The following is a 19,929-nucleotide window of genomic DNA, read 5'->3' as shown; positions in this document are numbered from 1 at the left end:
CATGAAAGGGACTCAAACAGGAGTCCTGAGTACATTTGCTTTTATTTTCATCCATCCCATGCAAGGCTAGCTAGCATAACAGATGTGTGCACACACTGCTGCCTCCCACTCGTATACGGGTTCTGAGGATGGAAACACAGGTCTTCCAGCTTTCATGACAAATGCTTTATCCACCAAGCCAACTCCTTAGCCCACAAATTAGGTGTCTAAACCACTCCAATCAAATTTGTATTAATGTGAAAAAATCTGCCAAATACATGTTGTGATGATTAGGAAGCAAGTGAACAGGAAAGCAGATGAAGAACAGCTGGAGAGAACGTAGCAGGGAAAAAAATCTAGAATGTGCCTAGGTTGGGGAGAGTGGTCTAGAAAGAACATTGCTTTGAAGGTGTTGATGTCTTCCCTTCGAGGAAGACCAGAAACACACCCATGTTTGAACAAACGTGGGTGTAGTGACTCTACCACAGTAAGCACCAGAGCTGTGCACCATGGCAGAACGTCAGAGTCTGGTCAAGAAGACAAAGGAAAGAACAGACTAGATTTGGCTATGACTGGTGATTTGGGAAGGACTCCGAGAACTGGACTTCTCTCAGACTGGATGCTCTGGGGACTGGGGTGGGAGTGATTCTATCATGTGTCTTAACAAGTCTTCTCCAGAAGGCTTTGCTTGATGAAATAGCAGTGACACCAGCCAGGACTGAAAAGTGGCCATTTGGTCATTTCTACTGCATCCTGGTCGTGTCTGTGCTCAAACATGAGTCCTGAGTGCATTTGCTTTTATTTTCATCCATCCCATCACCGGGGCCTTGTGGGACTGTGCCAGGGGCATGGTTTATAATCCACCTCCAACGGTTCAGCAAGGCCTGCTATGTACAGGGCTAGCATTGCTGCTCCTCACACGGTTTCTCAGCTGCAAACTCACTTGTGCCTTTATAATTCTGCCCCACATGCTTGAATTTCCTTCCCAAAAATAATGCTGAAAAGAAAGGATTGGGGGAAGCTCCAGAGTTCCCCCCTCACTCCAAGACTACTCAAACCTTTTGCTTCTTCATGCTACATGAAGAGGCTTTCCATGGCCATCTCCCCTCACTCCAGGTGGGTACAGTATGGACCCCACTCACCAGTCTAACAGTGACGCTAACCTTAGCATGCAGCCCCTCTCCAAAGGCAGAGGGCACTTCGTGTAATTTCCCCCCAATGAAATGAGAACAATACAACTGGTTACATCATCATCATCATTCTCTTTGCAGCATTGTTTAGCCTCTTCAAATGTATCTCCTGTGAGAATGTACAGAACAGAATGATGAGCTTTTAAATTTTATGTAAAATATTCCTATTAATACCCTCCAAGCTGCAATTGTCTTTTTTTTTGTAGCAGTGTTCCAACACAGCCCTGCATTTTTGTTATCATTACATTTGTAGCGATTCTTATCTGCCACTGCAGAAAAAAAAAAAAAAAAACATTTGCTTTGTACTCAATTACATATAATTAGTCTTTTCTCCATGAACAAAAGAGCAGGTGTCTATCAGTTCTCTGAAGATGCCATGGTAAAGATGGTTTGGACCTAATGAACCAAACACAACATTTCTGGCAGATGCTTATAGTAACAAGAGTTTTTTTTTTCTTTTTTTTTTCAAACAATCAACTGCTTTTGCTCCCCACCCACACAGAGTGGAGAAGAAAAGACATGTTAACAATTTAGAGGCTTATAATTTTTCTATTAAAAACATGAGTTGAACTTGAATGTCTCTCTGGCATTGTCTAGCCTTCATCTCCACGTAGGGAAAAGATTTTTAAAAGTTATTATTTCATTTAACATTTTTGATTGGTACATGTTGTGGGAGAGGGTCAGGAGCAAGTTCACTAATTGACGTAAGGATGTTGTAACCCAGGAGACAGCATTGTAAGCGTGTTCATTTCCTGGTTTTGATCATTGTTCTGCTGTTGTTTGGAACAATGCTATTAGAGAAAGCTTTGTGAGTACAAATGTGTTTGCTACATTATCTGATTTTGCGAAAGTCTAGAATTATTTCAAAAAATAAAAGTAGAGTTGGAGCAATGGCACAGTGGTTAAGAACACTGGCTGCTCTTCCAGAAGACCTGGATTCCAACCCCATCACTCAGATAACATTCACAGGGATCTGTAACTCCAGTCCCGAAGAATTCACCACCCTCATTTGACCTCTGGGCACATTGTACACATGGGGTTCACAGACACACAGGCAGGCAAAACACCCTTACACACGAAATAATAAAATAAAATTTTAAACAAGTAAAAGGTAAACATTATGTAGGAATTATTTAGCCAACCATTGCAAAACCTGTTTACTAGAAGACCTGTCCATTTAGGCAGCCAGCCAGCCAGCAAATGTGTACTATGCATGATAGGCCATTATAAATATAAAAAATGATCAAAACAAAACTTCACATAGGAGCTTACCTTCTGGTAAATAAGATGAAATAAATAAATAAAGAGCAAAACAAATATGCTGCATAGTCACAGGAGTTAAAGGTAAGAATAAAATGGATATAAATTTGGATCTAAAATAGCACCCAAAGGTCCATGTGTTTAAGGCATGATCCACACTGCGGCATCATTGAACACCCTTAATAGACACATGACTTAGATAAAGCAGATAAGTATATTACCTATAAGAGTCTCATAACCATAATAAAAATGGATGACAGAATGTAACATGTATATTACAATGCTCTGCCTTATATAAAAGCTTAAAATATACTAGACAATACGAAGAGTGGGTTCAGCATATAAACAGAAAAGGTTATTTTTAAAACGGTATGTGTAATGTACGTTATGTTGGTAAATTGTCCTGTGTTGTTGGAGCTCACTGAGAAGCTGGCTCTAAAGTGAAATCAGTCCCTAATCTCAGAACCCAAGCATGTTGATCTTAAAATGTCCTTCAAGTCCCCTTGCTGGAATAGGCTTCCCCTCACTACAAGGTCATCCAAGAGTGTGAGCATCGTGCCCTTGAGAAGAACAGAGGTTACTATTGTTTAGCCCTTATTGTAGAGCTCCTGTAGTGGGAAAGAGAAACCAATTCGCTCTTGGGATTAACTCCATCTATGGGTTAAAATCTCACTCCAAAACTCAATTTTACTGTCTCAGCTTCCCAGCTTCTGTGGGACATTGTGAGCTGCTGAGTTGATGATATCATCTCTACACGTTCCTATTTTTTCTTTTTAGTGTTTTTTTTTTCTCACTTTATTCTTTATGATTGAGAATCTCACACAGGTATACAAAAAATAGGATATATCTAACCCTAATCTCTCTCCCCAGCTGCTCCAATATCTCCATTCACCAACATGTACCACTCCCAACTTATTTTTTTCTTCTTCATTTGGAAGCCTCGCCCAAGGGACCCTCTGCTATGCCATAGACTTCCTCTTCCTAGAATTCCAAATGACTGCCTCAATGAAGCCTTCCCCGTTGATTTCTGCTCGATGTTTGGATATATCTTGCTACCTGTGTATACCTGTCCGTCTATGCAACTATCTCCACATCACTTGCTATTTACTCCTTTACTTTAGATTGCTAGGTGATGAATAAACTCACTCATCTAAATGAGTATTCGGCTATAGTAGATCATATCTAAATAAGCAAAATCAAATTTGGGGAAGTTATGATATCTGATAATCAAAAAAAGCAGAATTTCTTTCTTGAAGAGAAGGTATGAATGTATTAAATCAAAACTTTCATATTGATATCTAAATGAACTTACATTCATCTTTAGAGTGTGCACACCGAAGTTATTTTGAATAAAAATTTATCAAAGTTATTCATGGCAGATCATCTTAGCTTAAAAACAATGGTATAAATTTATGAGTTTAAATCAGTTCTGTAAGCATTTTATAGAACACATCATCAGTTACCCTCAATGTATATGGTGCATGTGTATCAGGAATTCTGGTGCTCTATGTATTTTTCTTGTATGCCTGGAATACATGTGCATACATGTATGTATGTGTGTGTGTACATATGATTGTATAGATATGCATGGATTCAAGTATGTGATGGGCCTAGACTCAGAATAGATCACTTTCAGTTATTTTTCTGGCAACAATGAAGGATCTGTGTGCTTGGATCCCATGGTGTTTGCTACCCTGTATCCTCTGGGTAGAAAGTGTTACACAGCTGGCTGGGTTCAGGCAGCATTCTGTAGAGCAGAGAGAGAATGGCTACTTGACTTGCTTAGGGAACAAATCAGTTTCCATCAGTTTATAACTCTTTCATATAAATGGTTTAATTTTTGATGCTTTCTTACTTGTATACAATGAAGTATCCCTTTACTACTTTCTCTTACTCCACTCCAACCCTTCTGACCCCCTTTTTCTTCTCAACTCTTCCCTCTCCAACTTCCCAGTCCTTTCTATGTGTCTTTCTTGTGGTCTTGGCTACTATATGTGCATATTTACCATGGCCTTTTCACATGCAGAAGTCAATATTTTAAAGAACTCCTCTAGCTCTCCATTCTGTCACCTCCTCTTCCGAAATGTCCCCAGGGTCTCAGCATGGCTGCTGTAAGTGGTAACATTGATTTTTCAACTTTTAAAAATGTCCATTGGGTGGTTTTGAAAGAAAATGCTGCTACTGTTTTTCTTTTTAGTCATTTCTTGTGTTAAACATGGAACTGAGATCTAGAGATACCTCACAATCAACACGAGAGGCACAGCTAGGCAGTTACCTGCCTAGGTTTATAAGTGTGGCCCACTCAATCAGACATTCAAGAGCAGATGCAATAGATGACTGACATATGCAGGGAGTAGGGGCTCTTCATTCTTCTCGCCTGAGTCGAAAGCTTGAACCACTTAGAGAATGCATTCATGGAAACACAAATTAACAGTGCAAACCACAATGAAGCAATCAACTGCCCGGCCAAAAACCGAGAGAAAAGTGGAATGGGAATCTTCATAATAAGATCTTTTCTTTATTGTAATTCATATTTTGTAATGCACAATATTAAGTAAACAAAGAAAATTCAAAAGGGGTGGACAGGAATGTCTCAGCGCTTTAAGAGCTTTAAATCTTGCCTCAGACGCCATTGTTAATTTAAGAGTTACAGCACCATAAAATATCTGATTTTCTAAGTTACCGCTGAATTGTGAGAGGTTTTCAGGGTGACAAAATCACTCTCATCAGAGCCACTGGGTGTATATTTGATGAACATTCACTCTGTGTCTCTGATTTTCTCCTTTCTTTCTGAGGTGCAGCCTCGGGTAGCCCAGGCTGCCCTTAAAGGCACTAGAAAGCCTCACATAATGCTGAACTTTTGACTTGGCTCCATTTCCCCTCTAAAGCTCAATTATACTCATGTGCCTACCACACCGGGTTCATTCACTGTACATTTAACACTACAGATCTAGCAGTAAATGTGGACCAATACATCATGATAAAACCGATATGTCACCTTGAACAATTGTAGAACGGGGAATGTGCCCTGAGGCACCTGCATGATTATAAAGACAATCTTGCCTCTGAAGCATGTGTATTCGTGGTTTCCAAAATATGAATACATTCTCTCGAGCCTTGATGAACTGCATTTCCCTTCTGAACTTGTCAACTCTAATGACTGTTTCTGGGAGACTTTTTGAATGATCGTTAAGATTCGCAACTTTTATTTCAAGACTGTCTTTAAGTCCATGTTAGATCTACCAGCCTTTACTAACTTATTCCAATTACATGTACTGAACATCATGAGGATGTTCAGATGTTGTCCTTAAGCACAGTAAAATGACATATATATATGTGTTTCGTGTTTGCCTGAAGAAGTAATGTTTTCCACCAAAAAAAAAATGTTCTGAGAATTACAATTTGTTTGTCACTTGGGTCCAAGATTTAAATATCACCTTGTGTTGGAAAGTCTGTATTATTTCTATGAGTGCTTAGCTCACTGGCAAAAAAAAAAAAAAAAAAAAACCAGTAGGAAGACATCTGCATCTAATGGCTACTGAAAAATCTTTCAAGCACTCTGCCCTCTCAATGAACGCATCTCTTCTGATATAGAGCTGTACTTTCTGTAAGAATAAGAAACGAATGCTACAAGAAGGTTAAATGGGGAAGACTAGTTCATTTATCACTGAATAGTCCAAAAAGCAGCATGGCTGTGTTGGGCTACATATTCAATTTGCACAGCATTGAAAATAGCTGGTGTTCCTTACTGTAGTCGCTGTTTTCGTCCTTGGTTCCATCAATGGTACCATCTGGATGCATCTGCAGGAAATATCCCTGCTGGCTGAATAACCTTGTCACAATCCCTTTCAGCTGGGGTTCTGCAAGACAAGATGAAATAATTACTCGCTTTTTATTTTGTTTATAAAAATGCACACTTGCAAGTTGTTAAGTACATTCCATAAGTAAATGCATAAGTGCCCATGTTATAAATATTGAAATTAGCATTTAGAAGGGGGTTGTTTCTGTGTAATAGCTATGCCATCCTTCTTCCTAGGGGCAGAACCATAATGCTTTGAAATGTGTCGTGTGTCCGTAAATATTAAAGCTAATTATGGTTAGAAAACACAGACAAGTTAAAAAGTAAATTATTCCCCCTTCTACTACAGATGGTGCCTTCCTGCAAGATGCTCCCAAGTTTACGGCTCTATTCCAGCATCATCGAAAAGACAAAAATGCCATGGTAACGCCTATGTTTCCTGACATCATAATTGGTGTCTGAATGACTTCTTATTTCTGTATGTCAGGTACCTGTCAGAAGCACCTGGGTTTTGATATTCTGGTCAAATTCATTCAAAAAGAAATACAAGTGAGATGAAAACTGTGCAGGAATGAGACCTTCCCAGTTACCCTTCACCACAGAGGTAAAACTCATGTCTCTAATACAAAGCAACACAAACCTCAAGTCAGAAACATTTATTTAATAAAAAAAATTAAGCCATAAGTGGTCCTCACTTTTAGACATTGTGTATAACTAAATCCTCAAACTCCTTGACACAGCACATTTATATTTCTGCATATCAATTAATATAAATATTTACAGGTTTTCCATTGTGGTGAGGCCTATAGCAACCAACTGGTTTCTACAGCGTTGCCATCCTTTCTTGTCTAGTGCTGGATGGAAATTTTCAGGATACTTACAGCTCCAGCTATTTCATAAACCATAAGCAAAAACAGAGAGTGCTATCGCTGATGGTAGAAACCAGGGCAAAGGTGGAAACCACATTACTGAAGTTAAGAATGAAGAATGACGTCTCTGGAAAAATCATGACTGAATTTGTGCCTGTCAGCCTAGACCTTCGTGTTTATTCCATGAGTATCAGTTAGGAATTCACTTTTTTCCCCCTCTCTAAGAATACATCAGGTAAACCGAACACTTTCATGGTGTGTGGTTCTAACAGGAATCCAGTACATGACTTGATGGCCACAACTGGAAATATAAGACAATGTGTTCGGCATCAAAGCCTTCATAAGAGACAAAAAAATACTAAGAATATTAAAAATAAGCAACAAGGGGTGAATGTGGAACGGAATTCGAAACGAGGCATTCCAGTTAATAGTGATATATTGTCTTGAATTAAATACTCTTAATTTGAAGGCCTAAATTTCCTTGTTGAGACAAGCTGAAAGTCAAACAAATAGTCCCTTCTATAATTTGCTCCCTGCCACGTTAGAGTGCTCTACCCTTAGTGGTGACAGGATTTGTCCTCAATGCTTGTCCTCCCTGGACCCACTGAACCCTATATGCACACCATGGCTACATCAGAGAAACACACAGTTACATAACAAACAACTGCCTTCATCTTCAACAAGCTGGCATGGCTAGGCAAAGACTTCTGGTATGACCCACTCAGCACTAGGGGCATAAAACCCATCCAAAAGCCCCAGCTTTCTTGGCATCCCAAGCAAACAATGTAACATCCGAGTTTCAGGTTTCACATGTAGATTTAAAAAAAAAAATCTACTTATATGGTAAACACTGAAACTGCCAAATGAGTAACTATGTGACGGTATGGACCAGAAAACTGCACAAATGTATAAATCCTAGTCAGTGCATAAAGTTTCAACTATAAAAAATCAAGGAAGCTAGAAGGGTGAAGAATGCACAGCCTCCTGGGTCTGTTGTGGTAAAACACTGACTGAACTTGTGAAGGCTGAGGTCAGACAGAGAGAAAACGACAGTGGGAAGGGGTTAAGGTCTCTCAATCCATGTCTTTCTGACAAGCTTCAGGTCACTTTAGGAAGTCCTGACCTCTTTGGTAATGAGATGTGTGGCCGATTACTCACTAGAGCCTGCTAATTCTTGTTTGTTTTCCTCCTGCTTCTCTTTCTGCACCTGCAATTAAACACTGTTTTTTGCCATGGTGAAGTTATCCCCCTGTTGGGACTTTGGGAATTCAGGTTGGTAAGTCTTGTTCAGAATAATGAGCACGAGACCTTTATACCACCTCCCTATGCCAAGAGCAGGGAGGAATTAGAGCTGGATCTGAGTTTTAATTGCGTGATGATCTAGAAACACAAAAGTCCTGGTCCACAGAGATTTCACAGGAGACCAGCACATCTATTGAGCATGCCCAGAGTCCAGTGCAGGCCACTTTGGGCTGTGCAGCCCACTTATAGAACAGTGACCCGTTATGTTCTCTCTATCCCTACCAGCCTTTCTAGCTCCAGCCAAAAGCAGTCTCTCAAGAAAGGTTGGCCATGTGAGAGAGGGGAGTGTCTTGCTGTATGTGAAAGAAATACTAAATATCTAGGACCATTTTTGACTTATAAAGCATCCTGTTCATATTAAAAACATACATGTTCTTTGTCAATCTCTTCTTAGGAACCTAAGAGATGGAAGTGTGGAAAAGCCTTGTGCTATCTTTAGGGAGCACCTAAGCTAAGGTATGAAACACAAATTACACTAGTGTCAAGGGAGGGGCTGCTGAATGAATGAAGCAATGTGGCATGATGTCCCCTGCCCCAGAAGCAAGGACTAATTCTGTCTAAGTTAGATAAAAATACCAGTGCCACTTGAGGAATGGGCAGGATCCCCTCACCCATGTATGTGTGTATTTGTGTGCAGGAAGGCACATGCATATATGTGTACATGTTTTCACACGCATGAAAGTGTGTGTAATGGGAGACAAGACAGGTAGGTAGATAGGTAAATGGATAGATAGATAGATAGATAGATAGATAGATAGATAGATATGATAGATATGATAGTGAGGATGCCAAAGGACAGCTTCAAGTATTGTTCTTCAAGCACTATCTGCTTCCACCTTCTCTTGATACAGTCCCTGCTAACTGGCCAGCCAATGAGTTCCAGGAATCTACCCAGGACACTCTTTCTCTCTCTCTCTGTCTCTCTGTCTCTCTCTCTCTCTCTCTCTCTCTCTCTCTCTCTCTCTCTCTCTCATTCTGAGATTATGAGTGAATGATACTACACTCAACACTTTTTATTCAGACTCTGGGGCTGAGCCATCTCCACAGCCTATGCATAGAACATTCATCTGAAAAGATGAAACAAATAACAAAATCAAAAAATGAACAGAGGCTTTCCAAACAGAAAACACAGCAAGCAGATGCTGCCAACAAGTCCAGGACGGACAGAACATAGAGGGTAAGTTCTCAAATGCCGACATGCGAGTTAGTGTGCCCAACAAGTGTTTACAGATCAAGAGTGAATTTAATAGAACAGTGAAATTAAATAAGACATCTAAATAATGGCCATTAAATTATTTATAATTTAAGCAACTTTTAGGTTGAGAAGTATTTTATTCATCTTTTTTTTCTATTTTCTAATGAGCTGGTGGCCAAATTATCTAATGGTGATGGAGGAGTTAGTCTGTTATATTTTATATTACTAAAGCAGAGTGATAATACTACAAGCATTTTCCCTCAAATCCATTTCCTCCTTTTCCTGGGCACTCAGCTCGACCATATGTCCTAGCCTCCCTTGCAATTAGGTTTGGCAGATGAAAGAGTGTCATATGGAAAGTAAGTGGAAGGGATATGTGCCATTTTCAGGCCAAGGCTTTCAAAAGCAAACATTCTCTTCCCCACTCTCTCCGGATTAAGATGGCTAAACCCTAGGGGAGGCTGAAGCAATGGAATGGAAGAATGCCGTGCCCTGGATAACCAGTAGAGAAGAGAAAATGGCTATCAGAAATACCCACCTTGGGCATTGAGGTAAATAACAAACCAATTTCCATGGGCTCGACGTAGTGGCTTCCTTCTAATGAGAACAGTATGGAAAAGAGGGGAGGGAGGATTTTACTTAATCATGACAAAACTCTACTTCAGTATGGTGTCCAAGGAGAACACCGACAGTAATAAGTGTATCCTTGGCATAACGGGCCGAGGTGGCAATTTATCCCTACAACTTTTCATCAAAAGTGCATAATCTCTCACTGCGGAAGAAACCCAAAGCAGATCTCCACAAACTAGCACCCAAAACACTTGTTTCAAACCCTTCAGAACTGTCAAGGTCGTCCACAAAAGGCAAACAGTCAATGCCACAGGCAAGACTAAAAAAGGAGCATAAAGGGACATGACAACTAAAGGGAATGTGGTATTTGGGAGCTGAAAAGGCAAAACAATACATTTTATAAGAAAAAAGCTAGGAGGCATGGTAGCACATGCCTGTAATAGTAGAGATTGGTGGGCTGAGGCAAGGGGATCACAAGTGTTAGGTGACTCTGCTGAAAAAAAAAAAGAAAAAAAAAGAAAAATGAATAAAAAGAATGAGGAAAAGAAGGAGAAATAATTATGTATAGGAGTGCATATCTATAATCCCAGTATTTTGGAGGTAGAAGCAAAAGGATGTGTGGTTCAAAGCCAGTCTAATAATGAATTCAAAGTCAGCCTGAACTACATGAGTCAAAAAAAAAAGAAAGAAAAAAAAGGAAAAGAAAAAGAGAAAAGCAAAAAAAAAAAGAAAAAGAAAGAAAGAAATAAAAAGAAAGCTAAACTTCTACTATCAAGTACACATATAGGTTATCACAGTAGAAATTATAGAAAAAGAAAAAAGAAAGTCTTTCTCTGACTCCTCTAAGTTGCTGAGTGAGGACAGAGGTAAAGGGTAGGTAGGATCCCAAGCATAGCACCACATCCTTGAGGATAGCAAGTCGATTTCAACAGGACATTTGGATTTAGGGATCCTCTGAGAAGATGATACTTGAGGAAGCTTTCCAGGTATTTCTGATGGCTTGATGGGCAATGCCACTCAGCAGTTATCTAGGTGCACAGAGGACATGGGAGCAGAGAGCGAACCCTAGAACCTGGTCATACAGTTTAGGATGAATTAGCAGAATGCAGAAAGCAGAAGACGTCTTAAAAATGGGAAGCCATGGCATCCAGTGCTTTCCCATCCCTTTCTGTTTTGCTCTTAGCTTTTCGAACAGTATTTATGCTACTGTAGACCAGTCTATCTAGCCCGGGCTGATTTCAAAGTCAAGCAATAAGCCTGTCTCGGTTTCCATCGTGACAGACTTACAGGTGTAAGTCCCCACAGTCAGGTCTTACGTCACGTCCAAAGATAAAACTAACTAAGTAAAAAGCAAACTGAGGCTCAGAGCAAAAAGGTGTTTTTGCTCAGGTCACCCAATTGACACACAGATGAGGGACCATCAGAATCCATTTCTATATAAATAACATCCTCTGCTCTCCAAAGAATGGAAAGACATAGTGCTTATTTTGAGCAAGCAGTGGGCAGGAAGAGCAGAGGGCATCAAAGAGAGAAGGAGATGGGAAGGTGATCCAGGAAGGCAGGGCAATGTGGAACTATCTAGCTGAGCATCAGTTACCAGAGTGGCGAAGAGCCTTTGACCCACAGAGTGGAGAGTTGTATAATTTATTTTAATGGCTCAAGTAAAAACATTCCATCGACTATGTTTTGTTTATTTCACTGTTGATCTGCGAGCATTTGTTGAGAACCAGGTACTCATTTGTGAGAATTTGAGAATGAGGGCGGAGTAAAGAAATAAAGGAAACTGCATATATTGCGTGTCCACACTTTGAAACTAAAGTTGGCTTGTATCTAGATTAGACCAACTTATCAATATCTGCCCTCCCCCCCCCAAATTAGGAAGTACACTGGCATGTAAACTCTACTCTAAAATTTAAAGCAAAACAGAATATATGACCATGATGCGAACCGTGAGGAAGGCTGGAGCTAGAGGCTTAGCGGTTCTCTTTTTCATCCGAGTGGCCATACTTTGAGCCCGCTTCCCTGGGAGCACTCGTCTGCATTGTCCTAGTGATGCCGCTAAGCCTGTATTTAACGCTGACAACAAGTGAATACATCACCTATGCTCTTCTCATATTACAGGGAAGATCACAGACGTCCATTAAAGATGTATCTCTTAGCCCAGGTTCCAGAGCTGTAAGGGATGAAGCTGGTTAGGTTCAGAGGATTAGGGTCCCACCATTTTCTAGCACTGCTAGGTCGATTGTCTTAAAAGGGGCACAGAGAAACAGGCATACGTCCAGAAGAAAGCAAACAAAGCAAAGAGGGTTTGAAAGACTATTCTGTAAGAAGACAGGCTGAATAAGCAGTCTGTTCTGATGTCTGTTCCCTGAAGAAGCAAGAGGTTGGGGGACACCTGGACTTTCTCCATATTCCAGAAGGCAGATGCACACAATGAGCAGCAATTTGGTGAGCTCCTCAACAGGGCCAGCACTAAAGACATTGAGTGGAACCTAGAAAAGCGGGTCAAAGGGTGTTCTGTAAATTGTCTTCAAAGAAAACAGGTTGCCCAAGGAATGAAGATGCGGGAAGACCACAGGTCGGAGCCCTGTGAAGGCCATGGGCATCTTCAAAGGATGAGACACCCTGAGTGACAGTGTGTCTGGATCCTGATGCCACCGGGAAGTTTGGGGTGAACCAGTGGCTGCTAAATACAGTTTCCCTTCTCTGTGCTCTTAGTTTGTGCTTTCATCAGGGAAGTGAAAAAAAAAACTAGTAGTTGGAAGCTGAAAATGCAAAATTCTTTGATAACGACAGCACACACACACACACACACACACACACACACAGGATCAGTTGGTCGTTTACAAGTCGGCCTGTTGTGTTATTGCTTAACACTGCCCACTTAAAGGAACTGAGATTAAGAAGGATGTTAAATGAGTTTTGTCAAGTGTTTCTGGGGCCTTCTCTCCCTGCAGATTTCAAAACAAGACTACGGGGGTGAGAGGTTATTCATAAGAAGTAATAAAACCAATCAGAGCTGAAGGGTATAGATGAGGATAAAGTTACAAATCATAAATCAAAGTACCACATAAATAAATCAGAAATGGAAAATAGTATAACACACGAAAAAGAATAGGTCTCATCTGGAAACAATATAAAAATTATAGCCACACTGAGATATGGTTATGCATTAAAAATACATGCTTTTTAGTAAAAAGTGAAGCAGCCTGGAGGTCCCTCAACCACTACACACTGCAGTGAACAGACAAAAGGAGAATCTTCAAGAACTGAAGCATGGGGCTGAGTATGTGTCATTGCAGACTGGCGGAATCTGCTCCAAAGCTTAGAGAGGGCCACTTAGAGAGAATCAGGAGTCCCCAGTCTCCACATGAGTGAAACAAGGCAGTGAATGCCATCAGCAGTAACCTACCTATAGAGCATGGATGTTCCTACAAACCATGGATAATTAAAAGGATGTTCAAAATTTGTATATGAATCAATTTCCTCCTTCAACTAGTACTAATGACACATTTCATTCAAATACACACACACACACACACACACACACACACACACACACACACTTACACACACAAAATTAAGCACCGGACCTGATTTCCACAGGGTTAATTCCTCGTTTAAAAAAAAAATCTCAATATAACCCATTTTAAGTAGTTATTTGACATCATGAAACATGGAGCTGAAGCTAAGATGATGTCATCTCCAGCAACGAACCCCTGTTCGTCGCTGGATCAAAGGGGACCACATACAGCACACAGCCTCATAAGAAATTAGTTAACGAAACAGGAAAACACGTCTTTAATTGGGATTTTGGTAGAAGTGCTGTAATTAAAAATTAAAACAATAGAAAAGGACTTTGCATACCAGAGGGGAACGCGCTACGATGAGCAGCTAAGAAAATGAATCACATGTGCCTGGCCTGAGTGAAGAGCCAGAGGAAATTACTACAGAACATCCCTGGACCACAAACAGTGAGTGCAAAGTATTTCTAAACTTGAAAACCCTGGCCCAAATCCGGTCAGATTTGAGGCTCCCTGAAGAGCCAGCCTTCCTCTGTAAGTGCACAAACCACAGCCCTGACACTGTCAATTTGGTTAAGAAACTTTATTGGCACACAGCCATGCTTGGCCATCGCTTTCCATGACTGCTCATTTACTCCAACCAGAGATGGAGTAAACTGTTGTACTCCACTTGCTACAAAGATCTTAAAGTCTGCAAAGCCAGACAATGTTTACTATCTGCCCTGTGCAGAAAGTTTGCCAACGTTGGCTTCATAACCCTTGTTTCTTCTATCATTTCCTTTGCCCTAAATTCATGTTCTCTGCCTCCCTCCTCACTCTGGACTCCTCATTAGGAAGACTTTCCCAGATGCCCTGAAGCAGAATCCATCCTCTGTCTCAACATTCCCTCTTACACAGGCTAGCAGAGGACTCACTACAGGGTCACAGTCACCTGCTAACATCCCTCTCTTCAGAATAGCTATGATCAGCTCAAGGGCAGGAACTTTAAATCATTCGGTACTCTGGCCCGAGTCCAGCACAATGAGAGGCACAAGGCGAGTGGACAGTGCTCAAGCAGCCAATGAGTAAGTTATAGCTGGCATTTTCCACTGTCACCTGTGACTTTCAGAGGAGCTCATTTGTAAGAAAGAGCCATTCACAGCCCTTAACGCAATGCCTCCAGCCTTCACACTGCACCTTCTGACAGACACAGAGGCAGCCTCCGTAAACTGCACGGGGTCTCCAAAGCATGGAACTGCCTAGCACTTCAACAGGAATCAAGTGACCTTGAGGCAGGCTATCCTTAACCTTCACACTGCCTCAGAGCTAAGTGGAAAGAAACACCCTGCTTTTCTGGAGTGTCCTTTTGCTAAAGCAGTCCGAGCTGAGGAAGACAGCAAGGTAGAAATCGGACCAAAAATATAAAAACCTCAACAGAGATGAGATTTTTGTAGTGAGCCAGTTTCATTCTTCATAGCATACCCCACCCCCTTCCTCCAACACCCTTCCCTTTAATGTGCTCGTGAAAGTTTAAAATAACTCAAACACCATTTACTGACTTCCGACGAGTGTGAGGCACCCGCTACAAAGATGAGCAAGAAGCATTTCCTGCCTTGAAGGCACCCACGGCTCATCAGGGAGGCACTCACAACCAATCATTCCACCAGCGCACACCAAGAGTGCTGTCATACATAACAAATAAAATGCCACCGATTCACAGAGTGAAGAGGCTAATTTTACCGGGGATGGCGGGTTGTGAGACAAAAGGCAGTTAAGAGAGACTCTGAATAGGAAATTCCATTTTAGATAGCCTTGAATAGGTAAGAGGATTTTTGCTTCTGGCAGGAGCAAGCATGCACTTAATATGGTGAGAGAGTCCAAAAGTAAATGGGTGGCCAGGGGTGCAAATATGGCTGGAGGGGACAATGGAAATAACACAGGGTCCAGAGCATCACAAGGTCAGTCAAACAATCCCAATGCTTTAAACAGATAAGTTTTATTTCATCCTTTAAACAAGAGATCAACATCATTTTTACTATGTGTCCTATATGTTCAAAAACTTAATCTACATCTTCTATATATGTATACTTATTTATAGCCACATGCATGTTATTTCTCTCCAAACTTTGTATATGTGATGAGTCAAAAAAAAAAACACATTTTAAAATATATCAGTACTAGTCATAAAATAAAATCTTTCCACATGCTGAAGAGCTATCCTGCTCCCAACTCCTCAAGGAGCATTTCTTCAGGACACAGAGAAAACGTAAGAGTTTTTTTTTTTAAGTCAGGGGTCAAAGTGAAGATAATTTTGTTGTTATTGTTTGTTTGAAGAAGGCTGTGTACTGTGCCATGGTAGTCATGGTAGCCAAAAATTATAAGGGCCCAAAAATTATAAGGGCAAAGACATTCACAAAGATCTCGCTGACACAGTTATGTTTATGTTTAAAAAGCCTCAGGATGGCAGATGTGATGTCTCCCTCAACTGCCCAGAGATGTCAAACTTTTCCTCCCCAAGTTCAAATACATCTCAGATCCCAATAGAGTCCATGAGTAAAGGAAGCTTAAGAAAACCATCTCCAGGAAAAGAAATGATTTCTTGCTTCCTCAGGATCTGGGTTCAGATAGGGTAGTCCGATTGTGGTAACCTCACCAGGACACAGTTCCTTGGTTTTCTCAGATGACCCTCCAGAGATGTAGACCTGGAATGAACATGGTTTCAGGGATCGTTCGCAATTGATACTGAGGTTCTGGAGAACACAGATCACAAGATAATGAAAGTCTGAAGATGAGCCCTGACTAAAGAGTTAAGATCTGGAAGAATTGCATAGGAAGAGCTAAATCAAGGCTCACTTTTCAGGTATAGAAGTAAAATACCAGGAAAAGGAAAAACCATGGTATCTGCAAGTCCTTTAATTCCTGGACTCAGAGCTCTCTAATCTGCACAGTGACCTCTTTGTCTTCTACTCCTGAAAATGAAAAGCATCTTTCATATCTCCCCAAGGATCCTTGAGCTTTTCTCAAACTGGCCACTCAGACTTCAGAAAGCTATTTCATTTGCTCAAGCACAGGCATACTTTGCTTCTTGTGTGCTTGTTACAGTGACCAGGACCCACTTCTGAAGGCCTTCCTAGGGATTTAGAAGTGCATATTATAGTACATTGCTAGGAGGTAACCAAGCTTATGAGGTAGATTAAGTTTTGAGACACAGTAAATATAAATAAACCCTTAGTAAGAACCATAAAAATGGAGAATTACATGTAAAGATAGCAAATGTCTCATATTCAGAATCACCAGGCACTTTATGCGGATTGTAACATTGTGTTCTTATGGAAATAATCACATAAGGTAGGCACTAACACTGAGTGTATAACTGTGCATATTCTATAGAAACTGGGAAGATTGGAAAATAGACCCAAGTCACAGGGTCTACCTTCCTGTAAGCCAGATGTAGGCTTCCAGGATGATCTCTTTACTGAACACACCTTTTCCTCACTAATCAAGAATTGTCTTTCCAGGTATAACATAACTACAGTTGGCCTAGGAAAACTACAAAAGAAAAGGCAAGAAGTAAAAGGGAAACATTAGTCCCAAGTTGAAAACAGCCTTTGGCCTCTTGGCACAAACACAATCAAATGAAAAGGGTTGAAGGGAAATAGACACCTCTGTGCACATGGAAACTGTTCTATAATTGGCCTAGAAAACAATCTGTTACTTGTTACTCTTAAATTTCCTTTTTTTCCCACAGATCCATCTTTCAGCACCAGAAATAAACAAGCAGTATGCATTATTTGGAAGAGGCAACACTTGACAGTTTTCTGACATCACAATTCACATACAAATGTTGATCCTCTGCCAGACTGCCCAGCATTCCAAACAAGAAAAGTCCAGGGAACTCCCCTACATTCCCCAGATCCAAATTACCTACATGTAAAACGATACCGTGACAAATATAATTTTTGTCTAACATCTTTTTTATACCAAAATCTCTAGTTGATTGAACCAGTTGACTGATAATAAGAGCTTCCTGTAATGCACAGTTTAGAGAGCCGTAGGGTACATCCATCAGCCATGAGGACACTCCCACCAGCTCTGCACTGGCAAATCCAGAACAGGAAGTGTCCACCGTGAGATGCACAAGTCACAGACTTGCAGTCTTCTTGGCTGATTCCAACTGCAACCTCTATCTCCAATCTGATCACTTCTGTCCCGCCTATCATTTGACGCTGACCGCTTCCCTCCTAACACTGTGTCCAAACCACACTGACATCGAGGTAATGTTTTACAGTATAAACTGGCTCAGGCTACTCTCCTTTCATAGTTTCCTATTTCACTTACAATGAAAGAGCAAACCCTTACTATAGCCTGAAGAACTTCATACCATCCGGCTCTTCCTGCTGCCCCATCAGTATCTCAGTTTACTCTGCCAAGCTCACTAGGTTCTCGGCATATGCCTTCTCCCTCCTCAGACATCGGCATCTCTGCTCCTGTGCTCCCTACACCTGCACTGACTTCTCCCTGAGATGAGTACCAGTCTTTTCACAGATCTCTTGCTCAGTCCCCTAGTCTAAATTTACCTCCGTATTCATTGTACACATTGACACAGTATTTTCCCTCAACTGAATGTTTCTGATAGATCAGTAGACAATTTCTATGCATTGTTTTGCATCTACCTCTACACCTAGACTGTAGCATCCACAAGGGGGAATGAAACCTTGTCAGTTTTAACCATCAGAATATGCCCAATACATAACAGACACCATTTAGTAATCAAAGTTCTTTAAGTAACTAATTAATCCCTTCACTCTGGGCTTCGGGTTTCATCTATAAGATAATAGAAGTGAGAAAATTCAGTAGCTGCAAAGATAGGATCAAAGAAACACAAAGAATTCAAACGTAGAAACAGGTGCACCAAAGCTATTTGTAGCAAAGTAGAAATGAACGTGGAGAAAATGTTTTTAACAGATGAGCATCTTTCTGCACTGTAAGTTAGTAAAGATTTAAAACTTTCCAACTGAATTATAAGTGCTACGAACTAAGGGGGTGCAAGCCACTGATTTTTTTTTTCTTTTTTGATAATACAATACACAGAAAGGTTTATCAGTGTGAACAGCACACTTGAGATATAGATGTGTATGGGGTGCTAGATCCCACATACACCAGGGAAGCTCTCAGAGACAAGTCCAACATAGGTACCAGCCACCACCTCTGTGACTGCAAATTTAGAGCCATGACATGGACCGTGGAATCCCATGACGAAAGCAAAGCCAAGATGTTGCTCTCCAGAGTAGCTGCTCTGACTGCAGCAGTCTGAGACTATGGGCTCACTTATAGCCAACCGCAAGAGGCATCTTCAGGGTCCCATGGAGCGCTGATTTATTGGAGAACAGCGAATGAATCTTCTCAGCTCAGAGATGGAGGACAGGGAGCTTTTAATGACCAAAATCTATTTTTTTTAAATGTAAGCACTTTACATTTATATGGTACCTACTCCACAAAGAACTATCAATAGGAACTAGAGACAACTCTGCATTCAGTAGTTCATGCTCGCCTTAAAGACCACCTGGATTCAGTTCCCAGTACCTACACTGTGGCTCACAATCATCTGTAACCCCAGTTTCCACGGATATGAAACACTCCTCTGACCTTCACAGGCCAGGCTCCTGCACACATGTGGCACACACACAGATACACACATACACATAAAATATTTTTCAAAGGACAAAACATTAAAATATAGGTTGAATTTTATATTTCACAGAGTCAAAACAGGAAAACAAAAATACATTTATTTGATTTTTTTTCTTTTTTGGTTTTTCGAGACAGGGTTTTTCTGGAAGTAGCTCTTGTAGATCAGGCTGGCCTTGAACTCACAGAGATCCGCCAGCCTCTGCCTCCCAAGTGCTGGGATTAAAGGACTGCACCACCATTGCCCGGCTTATGTGACATTTTAAAACTTGCTTTTTGCTCAAGTCAAAAGAAAACTGGTTCAATTTTAAAATGTCAATTTTTTTCCCCGAAAAAAATTAAGATGCCCCTTACAAGTGTATATCCATACAATCAATTTGCATATGGATCTTTGTTTTCATAAAAACGGAAAATCCATTAGCTAGGATGTTCATGGAATCTTTTCTTTTAATTATGATATTGACTGTCTAACAACTTCTTGATGTGCCTGTAACAATTTGATCTGTGATTGCCATTTACATTTTCTGAGGATTAGCATAATTATAATTTTCAGGTTTATACTCATCTTACCTAT

The 19,929-nt window shown here is 40.6% G+C and overlaps 1 protein-coding gene across 3 annotated transcripts in view; it reads right to left on the bottom strand.

The window, feature by feature from the left end:
• The window catches only part of Fgf12 (fibroblast growth factor 12), a 532,109-nt gene that overhangs the window by 200,534 nt on the left and 311,646 nt on the right, over nucleotides 1–19,929 (bottom strand). For all 3 annotated transcript variants that reach the window (XM_050159955.1, XM_050159954.1, XM_050159953.1), the window contains one exon: nucleotides 6,179–6,289. In XM_050159955.1, coding sequence (XP_050015912.1) covers nucleotides 6,179–6,289 — 111 coding nt within the window. The remainder of the gene's footprint in view (nucleotides 1–6,178; nucleotides 6,290–19,929) is intronic.

The sequence above is a fragment of the Alexandromys fortis genome, unplaced genomic scaffold, assembly GCF_014885135.2.
Source record: "Alexandromys fortis isolate MF-2015 unplaced genomic scaffold, M_Fortis_MF-2015_v1.1 scaffold_100_1_3062724, whole genome shotgun sequence".
Classification (NCBI taxonomy): domain Eukaryota; kingdom Metazoa; phylum Chordata; class Mammalia; order Rodentia; family Cricetidae; genus Alexandromys; species Alexandromys fortis.
The sequence above is the reverse complement of the archived record's forward strand: the minus strand, read 5'-3'. Positions and strand labels throughout refer to the sequence as shown.